This window comes from Myotis davidii, unplaced genomic scaffold, assembly GCF_000327345.1.
Source record: "Myotis davidii unplaced genomic scaffold, ASM32734v1 scaffold120, whole genome shotgun sequence".
Lineage (NCBI taxonomy): Eukaryota > Metazoa > Chordata > Mammalia > Chiroptera > Vespertilionidae > Myotis > Myotis davidii.
In genome coordinates this window covers 3905848-3916103 of record NW_006294778.1, presented here as the reverse complement: position 1 = coordinate 3916103, position 10256 = coordinate 3905848, and the positions used below count along the sequence as shown (strand labels likewise).

The window sequence follows — 10256 nt, the reverse complement described above, 5'->3', positions numbered from 1 at the left end:
GTCCCCACCCTCTCTGTGAAAACTTCCTTTTCTCGCTCCAGCGAGACCTGCACTTCCAGATTACCCGTTGGGCGCCAGTTGTTGAGTAATACTCCCTCCACGTTCGGGTGCCAGATGCTGAGTGATTCCTTCCACGACCCGCGTGGAGTAGGGTTCGGTATCTGAAAGAGGAGCCGCACAACAAATGAAAAAGACACAAGATAATTTTGCGATACCGGGGGACCAGGCGGGCAAGTCCGGAAAGACTTCCTCCTCTGGAAAGACTTCCTCCTCCCGCTTTGCTCAGGTCTCTCCAAGCTTTTATTCATCTGGAGTAGCCCTTAGGGTAAAGAGGTTTTAATGACACACATCCGCAAACAATCTTCAAGAATAGGCAGAATACCCGATTAACCTATCAACAGATCTCCAGGAGCATCCGATTAACAACAATCAACAAAGATCTAATTGAGTGAACTAAGGTGGAGATGCTTCAACCATCACCACTCAAACCTACTGGGTAGTTCACAGTTCTAACTTCCAAAAGATCACCAGCCTTCTCTGGGGGGTCTCCGTCCAAACCCAGCCAGCAAAGATAATGAATGGACTCCGGCACTGAGGCACTGGGCTTCAGCTGAGAGAAGCTTAAAGTGGGGATAACATGATCAGACACGTTGTTGAGAGAAATCACTCTTGCTACACTGGAAAATAGACTGGAGGAGACATGTCTAGAGGCAAGAGTGGCAGCCTGAACTAGGATGGTGGCAGTGGAAATTGAGACACTGATCCCATTGAAATAGAAGGGCGAGTTGATAGTACTGGCCAGCTGGTTGGAAATGTGAACAGGGAAGAACTGAGAATGATTCACATTTGTGTCTGACGTAGGGAGCGATAGAAAGAGCAGGTTCTAGGGGAGACAGCACTGATGTTTGTGTGGGTTCCTGTGTGTGTCCAGCACTCTGCTCTGTATGTATCGACTTAGCCCTTGGAGGAAGCCCAGGAGGTCAGTGCAGTAGTATCTCCATTTGACAGATAAGAACGGAGAGGTTGAGCAACTTGCCCACAGTTACCAGCTTGGAGGTGGCAGAACCGGGATTCAAATCCAAGCCACCTGACTCCCGAGGCACCATGCAGTACAGATGATAGGCCATTTCCACAGACCGTCTTACAATATTTAACAGAATTTAAAAAATGGAAATGATATTGGTGGCAACATGAGCATAATGAAGACACACAGACCTGGGTTGTGATCTCAGCGAATTCTTTTCAGTGAGCCTGGCATGTCACCTGGCTTTTCAGGAGCTTAGTTTCCACGTTAAATAAATTAGAGATAATATCTAACTCATAGGGTTGGTGAGTAATGCTATGTGGAAAGTGGAAGCGTCTCAGACAGTTCCTGGCGTGCAATAGCTACTCAGTGACTGCCTGCATCTGATAGCTGGGTTTCCCCAGGGTATTTCATTATAGATGAGCCTTGACTAAATGGTCATCACTACAGTATTTTTAAGGGGAAGGGGGAGGGTGGGTGGGGAAGGGATATGTATTTTGAAAAAGCTCCTCTGGATTTTTTTTTTTAAATCCCTGGTTATGAACTATTTGCTTAGAAATGTGATTTTGAAAAACCAAAGGCTTCTAACCCCTGACTATGAAAATCTTTTTTGAAGGTACGTGATTGAGGGAAAGTGAAATTTGATTGGTAGGGCATTTTAGGGACCCTTCTCTGTGCTAAATGCTGGGGTCTGACATGGACTTGCTACTGGACCACTCACTGCCTCTTCATGTCAAACTATATACTGTAGAGGGGCGCTGCTCCAAGTGCTGGCCACAGAATGTTTGTTACTGTCCTTAGTGAGTTAAGGAAGGAAATGAAGAAAGGTTTAGAAACTTGGAGAAGTAATTTGACAGCAGTGGATTTAATAATTAAAAGTAATATGCCTTTTAAAAATTCATTTTCCTAATACATTTTATTGCATTTCACAAGTGTCAGTCCATTGGATGGCTTAGAAATAATCATTTAAACACTGGTCCTGAGCACGGCTTTGAAGTGCTGAGAACTAGTCCCAGCTCCCAGGCCAGCTGGGCGGTTGGCAGAATGAATCATCAAGTGATGTCTGTTACACTGTTTTGACAAAATAACCCAGGCAATTGAGCAACCTTTGCTTTTGAAGAGTAATTACTTAGAAAAGTGGACAAATTCCTCAGTTGAGACTTTGCTCTTTGGAGCAAAATCACTTCTAAAGGGTTTCCTTCTGGAATTGCTCTTGTTTTTGGTGTGTGTGTGTGTTTTAAATATATTTTTGTTGATTTCAGAGAGGAAGAGAAAGAGAAACATCAATGATGAGAGAGAATAATTGATTGGCTGCCTCCTGTACCACCCCCCCACTGGGGATTGAACCCACAACCCAGGCATGTGCCCTTGACTGAAATCGAACCTGGGACCCTTCAATCACGCAGGCTGATGCTCTATCCACTGAGCCAAACCGGCTAGAGCAGGAATTGCTGTTTTAACCAGAAGCCAGTTGGTGTCAATATGAGAGGGAATCTTAGCCCGGGAGCATCAGTGATGCATTAGCATTATTCAGTGTGAAGATAGTATGGTGATAATTTATTCTGGACATCTGAGCAGCAATATTTGAATGGGAAACTGGTTGTACATCATTTGGAGTCATAATTTCAACTTGTCAAGTATAAATGTAGGGGAAATATAATAGCTCAAGAGGAAAGAACATTAGAAAGGCCCCAGTGAAATGTCTTTAAATGAACTTCAGTGCCCAACATCAAACGTTTTAATAGTCAACATAATCATAGTCTAGGGCAGCGGTTCTCAACCTGTGGGTCGCGACCCCTTTCACAGGGGTCGCCTAAATACATCCTGCATATCAGATATTTACATTATGGTTCATAACAGTAGCAAAATTACAGTTATGAAGTAGCAACAAAAATAATTTTATGGTTGGGGATCACCACAACATGAGGAACTGTATTAAAGGGTCACGGCATGAGGAAGGTTGAGAACCACTGGTCTAGAGTGAGGGGTTCTTGTGAGGCTGGGAGGTGTTGGGAGCAGATGTGTGAGGTGAAGCCCGAAGCAGTGTTTGACCCTTTGTTAGTGTTCTTTGTGTTGCACAGAAAAACATGAAGGGGCAGCCTCGATGCTCGTTTTTTAAAATTTTATGAAGCTTCTATAGCAGTTATATGCAAATGAAATCTTTGTAAAAATCGACCCCATCAGTTTTTTCATTTCTACGAACAAACAGTGGCAGTATATTGGCTTCCCCCATCTTTTTAATGTGAGTGTGTTATCAGTATAAGAAAAATAGATAAGAGTTATTTCTTATCTGCTTGCATGTTTGATAGGTTTTATTTTCTTTCCAAATCGTAGGTTCTATTTCTACATTAATTCCCAAGAAAGAAAAGTTAAGCTGGCAAATTCATAAGCCTGGAATTTCTTTGAATGCATTCCCTGGCTCTTTATTGCTCTTTCATTGTTAAAATTGAAAAGGGAGTGTGTTTGTTGGTATTTTCAGCTGCCCATGATATCATTCTAACAGCTATTTTCATTATTGAATATTGTCTTTCTGCCCTCTTCCACAGTCACACATTTTTTAAGCAAAGGAACTTTATTGCTTTTCCAAAGAGTCATACTAACTTATCAGCATTGAATTCAAGAGTGCTAATGAAAATGTTGCAAATTCAGTGTAAAATAAGTTATGGGGATAACTTATTTCAGGGATTTTCACATATCTTTGCTAACAAGTATGAACTCTTTTCTCATCATTTTCTGGATAAGATTTGTTTATAGTTTCCTCCAGCTTCCTGTTTTAAATGTTTTCAGGTACAGGCATTATTTCTTGGATCTGAATTTTTTGAGGTGCTGATGACATATTGGTATATCAGGAAGGGGAGAGGCTTTGTCACTGTTTTAAGCTAAAACAGATCAAGGGTTTTTCTCAGTATTGTTTCTCCTTTACATAACAGTATTTCCCCCTTTTATTCAAAAGTACTTTTGATGCTGATAGCTGCTATTTTGATTTGTATAAGTCAAAGTGGCCTTGATATTTTTGTGCTCTTTCATTTTTTTATTAAAAACCAGAAAATCACTTGTTTCTCAGGAGCCAAAGAGACAGCAGACTAAAAAAGAAATCCAGGGGCCAACAAGGATGCAGGCACTCAGCGAGTCCACGCAAGAGGCCCCCAGATAAGCCATGGCGCCCAGTCTCAGTAAGACAGTTACTGGCTTCAGAGGTTGGTCCATCCCTGTAGGATAGGACTGATGGACTTGACAGAATCTTACCAGTGTTACCTCCCAGTCTACTTAGTGCAGCCAGAACGATTTGGATTAAAATATCAGTTGTACTCAGAGATCAGATATGTTTCTAACTTTAATTTATTGGACACAAGCCCTTTTGTGTTTTCATGTCCACCCGTATAGGTGGACAGTTGGGTGGTGTTTTGGTTTGGTGTGTTTTGCCTATAAAAGCAAAGGTTTATTCCTTACTGATGCTCTCTGGTCTTCATGGATGAGCTCAGCTTCTATGCATCTTCACCAGGACCAGGCTGATGGAGCCGCTTCCTGAGGCAGTGCTGGCACGTGGCAGAGGGGAAGATAGGTAGGCAAGCACACTGGGCGTTCAAAAGTCATGCATCCCAGTTCCACGTGTCTTTGGCCAGAGCAAGCCCGGTCCCCAGATCTGTGTCCCAGTAGGGTGGAAATGTGTGGTCCACACAAAGGTCATCACAGGGAGGTGAAAACACTATATGAGTTATTATAAAGTGTCAACACAGCGAGAGATCAGATTTAACAGATAAAAAGCAAAATATGTGACTCAGTAATTGACGACCTATCATAGTATGAAGGTGGAAGAATTAAGAACTAATTCCCAGTACGTGGCCTGGGCATCCAAGTGGTGGTGATGCCAGCACTGGGAGGAACGGGGTTAGGGGAAGAGAACAGGTTCAGTGCTGGGCATTTTAAGTGTGAAGTGTCATCCAAGAAGAGGCACAGTTAGGTCTTACTGGTGTGTAGCTCAGGAGAGACACAATGGCTGGAGAGATGGCAAATTCATCTGCCTAGGAGGGTGTAGTTGACTGAACGAGAACACTGTAATAGGAGGGTATCTAGATGGGTGAGAGCTGAGGATAGGGCCCTGGGGTGGTGCTTTCTGGCCTTGTCATGTCCTGCATGCATGGACAGTGGCAGTATTTGTGCAACACATTGGAGTAAGTACATTTAGATAGCTCTGGTCTACAGCCAGCCCGCCCAGGGGCTTGGCCATTGCGAGGGCTGAGGCAGTCGGTGCTTCAGTACCCCTATGCCAGGGGTGAGGAATAGCCACCAAAGAAGGAAACAGGGAAGATCACTGTCAAGGAAACAAAGGGAGGAGAGAATTGTAAAAGGTAGGTGAGATCAGCAGCGGGAAATGCTGTGGAGAGGCTGTGCGGAATGAAGACTGCAAGGTGCCCTGTGGATCTGGCAGCTGGAGTTACTGATGAGCTCAGTAGAGGTGTTCACGTGGAGTGGTGGGGGCAAAGCCAGATGTCAGCGAAATGGGGAATAAAAATAGACCACAGATTCCAACAGCTTACGGTTTTGGCTGAAGGAGGACGAGAGACCTCGGTGATAGAGCTGATCATAATGTTGAGGGAGGATTGTGTTATGATAAACGCGATCTAAGAAAGACCAATGGAAAGAGCAAGGTTAAGAATAAAAGGGGTGAGGTCAGGTGATGTGTGAAATAACGTGAGGAGATGAGACCCAAATCCCAGCCTGGAGGGGGCATTCTTGCCCTGAATTGTAAGGGGGGGAGGGGTTTGATCGTAAGAGCAGCGGGTGTGGCGCACCAGGCGGGTGATGGTGACTCTGTTTCCCTTTGTAGGAAAGGTGTCATCCCTTGTTACCGTTTCCCTCCCTGGAAAAACTTTTGAACATTTTTGTCTGCTAGTGACAAAATCACTCAGCTTTTGTTTGTCTGAAAATGTCTTTATTTTGCTTTCTTTATGTATTTTTTGTTGACTGTAGAACTCTAGGTTGACAGGGTTTTTTTCCCCAGCACTTTTGAATCTGTGTTGTCGTCCTTTCAAGAATACCGAGTTTTCTTGTGGACCATTAATGTCCTTGTGGCTCATTGGATCCTTTGGGGGGGTTGTTTTAAGCTTTGTTAGGGTGGTCTAGGGTAGGTGTTACTCTGGTAATGCTTAGCCTTGTTCCTAGGTATGGCTTTGTGGGGGTCTCCACTGGTTGCCTTTTTAGGCCAGGGCTGGGAAGTTCCAGGCTCCAGGGAGGCTCTGGTGGTGGTTCAGCTTACAGCTGTCTGGCTGTGGCTTCTTCCCTGGCCTCGTGAGGGCCTGCCCCCTAGACCTGCACAGCTTGGTATTCAGCCAGAGATGAGGGACCTGCATGCAGACCTCTGGAGTTCTTTATCTGTATAGCTCCTGCCTCTGGGAAATCCTGCCCCACAAATCCAGCTGCTTCAACCTCCCCAGTCTCCCTCCTTGTTGCTGCAAGTCACCAGGATGTCTGTGCTCTCTGGCTCCTGCACCAGCGTCTCCTAGGTGCCTCCAGGTAGACAGCCAGGCCAGTGGAAGGCTCGTCTTCCTTGTTTCTCTGAGTACAGGAATCACAGCCCAGTGCCTGTCGTCCCATCTCCAAAACAACAGTTTCATATATTTTGTCTAGTTTTTTGTTTTTTAAGCTGAGAGAGATGGTTTAGTACCAATTACTCCAGTAGGACAGGAACGAAGATCTGTTTCTAGATGTAGAAATATGATGTTTTTTGAAATCTCGACTCTGTTTCCTGTTTGGTGAAACTACAGCAATAAGCAGCTGTTGGTTAGGCTACCTTTTGGTAGACTTGTAGGCCAGGATTGCGACACTGGTGTTCCACGGAAATCCTCATACGTGTCAACTTGTGTTACAACCAATCACTTAGGACTCCTGCTAAAAATGAGATTCCTGGGCCCTACCCTCGCTCTGCCAAATGAAAATCCGTACAATTTCTGTGTGTTTCAATCAGTCTAAACAGGCTGTGTTCACCAAAGTTGGAGAAGCATTGTTACATATACGCCATCTTGTAAAGCAGCAAGTTAAAGCTGCCTAAAGATGTTAATTAGCTGTAAATCCACCAGCGCCACATGTTTGCAAGGATGTGAAATGAGAACTTGTCAGTCACTGCAAATAAGAGTGTCAGTTGGTCGAACACCTTGGAAATCCAGTCAAGTCAGAGCTGCATTTCCCCATCCAATCCAGCAATTGTACCTCCAGCAGTGGGTGTGAGGAGACTCCTGGATGCCACAGAGCATGTTGCAAATGGCATGTTGGCAATAGCTTGGATGGCCAACCAAAGGAGCCTGGATATGTAATCGTAATAGATGCACCACTTGAATGATTTGGATATGTAGTGTACAGCATGTGTAGCATACTGTAGTAATTGAATACTCTTCAGTGAAAAATGGAAGAATTAGAGCTGTGTGTCAGTCCATATGGGTGAGTTACAGAAACATGTTTAGCCCAGAAAGCAGGTAGCAGAAGACACTATCTTGCCATTTTCATGTAAAGTTTTAAAAACTTACAAAAGAAAACAGGAAGAAATTCGTAGGAAGGGTCGGCAGTGACTGGGGGAGAAGTAGGGAGGAGGCGACCAGGAGGGGCACACGTGGGACTCTAGCCACATTCCTAAAGCACCCTGAGCAGTTGGTACACGGGTGTTTGTAATGATATACCTTGCACATTTCTGCGGGTCCCAAATAGTTCATGTGCATTTTCTTAGAGAACAGACAGGCAACTTGGGTAACTTGTTTTAATCACCCTTTTGCTAATAAAGTTTGTCATTAAAACATAAGTATTTTTCTCTTTCGCCTTTGTTTTAAAATGTTTTCCCCTTTTATTCTCTGGAGAAGTTGAGGATATCCGTGGTCATATCACTTCTCTGTTTCTTTCATTTTAAGTCGTCATTTTAACTCCATACGTGTGGTGTGATCTGAACTCCTGTTAACTCGTCTGCTCGTGTGTCTGAGAATCTCGTGCTTTCTCCTCCCACAGGTATTCACGACGCTGTCGGTGACCAAGCGCTCCGGGGGGAGCATCCTGCAGGCTGGCTGCTGAGGTTAAGCCCCAGTGTGGATGCTGCCGCCAAGACTCCAACCCACTGAGGTGTTTCCTTGCCCAAGTCCAAGGGGAAGTTTTCAGGAAGCTTCTTTGGCTTCGACACCTATGTGTCCTGGGCCTGTATCACCCGAGGCACCCTTGGATCTTATGGGTAGGAGGTGGTGAGTGGAAGGCGGGCAGCATCACACTGGGGTCACCATGACGGACTCGAAACTGACCTTCGGCAGTGCATCGTAGGGTGCGTCCATGAAGTCACTGGCCTGAAGCCCCCGCGGTGGGCCGTGATGGAATTACTGGCGAAGCAGTTTTCGCAAGACTCTTTCTGTGGGTTTCTTATCCCCTTTGCCAAGCTTCTGTTGTTGATTACTGTTTTCTATTTTCTCCAAGGTGTTAATGATACTAGAGATGAAAAAAAATGTTAGCACTCGATTTTTGTCCAAAGCAAGTCTTGGCTCGCGTATGCTCATGGCTGCCTTGTTGCTGGGAGGCATGGTTTGGCTCACTTGGAGGCTGATAGGCTCGTCCCATGATCCAGTACTGCCCTGAGATTCAAATGTTCTGTTCTACTCGACTGACCCATTCAGTGTCTCCCCTAACAGGTTACATGTTCAAGCAAGTAAATGTGTGGTGGACTCTGGCCAAATCTGCCCCCTGTGTTCCATCACTAGTTACTGTTTTTCGTTCTACTTAGGAGAGGAAATGGCTACTTAGCCAGCCCAGCTGGGCGATATTCCACTGCACGGACCTGACTGGTCCAGTACGATCGCTGTCATTATTCATCATGGAGGCAGATGTGCTCCTTAAATGGGGAAAAACAATACATGTCTTTATTGAGTGTGTTGCATGCTGGTCTAAGTGAGCTGAAATGCTTAATACTTGTTTAAAACATTTTTTTTTTCAGGGGGGTAGCTTTAGCTTTAAGCTAAAAGCACAAAATGTCATGGCTTTATTTTTCATGTATTTTACGTATCTGTCCCTTGCTAAGAACTACATTTATAGGAAAATGGGTCTTTCCACACTACCATTTAACTCTTTTGTTGTACTTTTTTAAGGAAGCTCATCATATATCATAAGTTATTATTTTTGAACACAGGTGGATGTGAAGGATTTTTGTTTAAAAACCAAATGGTTTTGATACTTCTGTTGAGTGTATGACTGTACCTGGTGGGGTTTTAGCGGAAGTGTCTGTGCTTCATTAACATTCCAACTTGTGTTACCAAGAGGCGGTATCCACGGTTACAGACTCCTGTGTGAATGTGCTGACTGAGGATCATACTCAGGCATCTTCTCACTATGTAAGTTGGGTTTAAATGTGTGCTGTGGCCATCAGGCCTCCCACCAGCAGTCCTGTGGCTCCTGTTTCACTCCCTCCCCTCTGCTGGTATCTGTCAGCTACAACACCGAGTAGTTGATTCCAAGTACATTTCTCGTCACCTCAGGGAACCCCTGCGTGTGCCTGGCATTCCATCACAGAGCATAACCCTCCACAGGGCCCTGCCTCGTGCCCTCATCCCACCTGGTTATGATGAAAATGAGAAAAGGAAAAACAGAAAGGGAAATTGAGGCAGTTGACATCTAATTTTATTTATTTTTTAATATGTTTTGTCTCCAAGTCTGCCAGTCTCTGAAATTTGAACACGAGGCAGTGAGAGAGGATTGTGCTGAATCATGTGGTTCTCCCTGCTCAGTGGAATGGAAGGTTCTGCCCCCACAAGAAGGATTGTACTTTATGGACTTGTCTTGTTTAGATTCTGTACTTGCCCATTGTATTAAAACATATTAAGTTCTATGTATTTTTGTTAAAATTCTTCTGGAAAAAAAAAAACACATACAAAAAACAAAAAATCTAAACACCAATGTGAACCATTAAAAGGTATTGATAACCCACCCTGTGTGCCTTCTTACTGAATGGTGGTCTTGGGGTTCTTTGCATGAGCCTTCTTATCGGCGATCGCGCGGACCAGCTGCTGAGGAAGCGGCGGTGATGGGCTCTCAGGACTGGGCGGTATGCTGACATTTACATTTTATAGCGTCGGCTTTTCACATTCCAGTTTTTAGCTTGTCCTGATTTCACCTGTCAGTCTTGGCCTTCAGGGTGACGAAACCACCCCAACCTACTCCAAGTCACTCTGGGTCCCGGGACTTGGTACGTCCATGGCTGTCTCTCTCTGTTACT

The 10256-nt window shown here is 44.6% G+C and overlaps 1 protein-coding gene and 1 long non-coding RNA gene across 3 annotated transcripts in view; both read left to right on the top strand.

Annotated features, from left to right (window-relative positions):
• Positions 1-1009, top strand: part of LOC107184038 — a 4385-nt gene extending 3376 nt beyond the window's left edge. The window contains exon 2 of the long non-coding RNA XR_001514852.1: positions 597-1009. This is a non-coding gene — a long non-coding RNA (uncharacterized LOC107184038). The remainder of the gene's footprint in view (positions 1-596) is intronic.
• Positions 1-9967, top strand: part of TXNRD1 (thioredoxin reductase 1) — a 60048-nt gene extending 50081 nt beyond the window's left edge. For both annotated transcript variants that reach the window (XM_006769344.2, XM_006769346.2), the window contains exon 14: positions 8015-9967. In XM_006769344.2, coding sequence (XP_006769407.1) covers positions 8015-8077 — 63 coding nt within the window. In that variant the 3' untranslated portion in view covers positions 8078-9967. The remainder of the gene's footprint in view (positions 1-8014) is intronic.
• Positions 9968-10256: the final 289 nt, after the last annotated feature.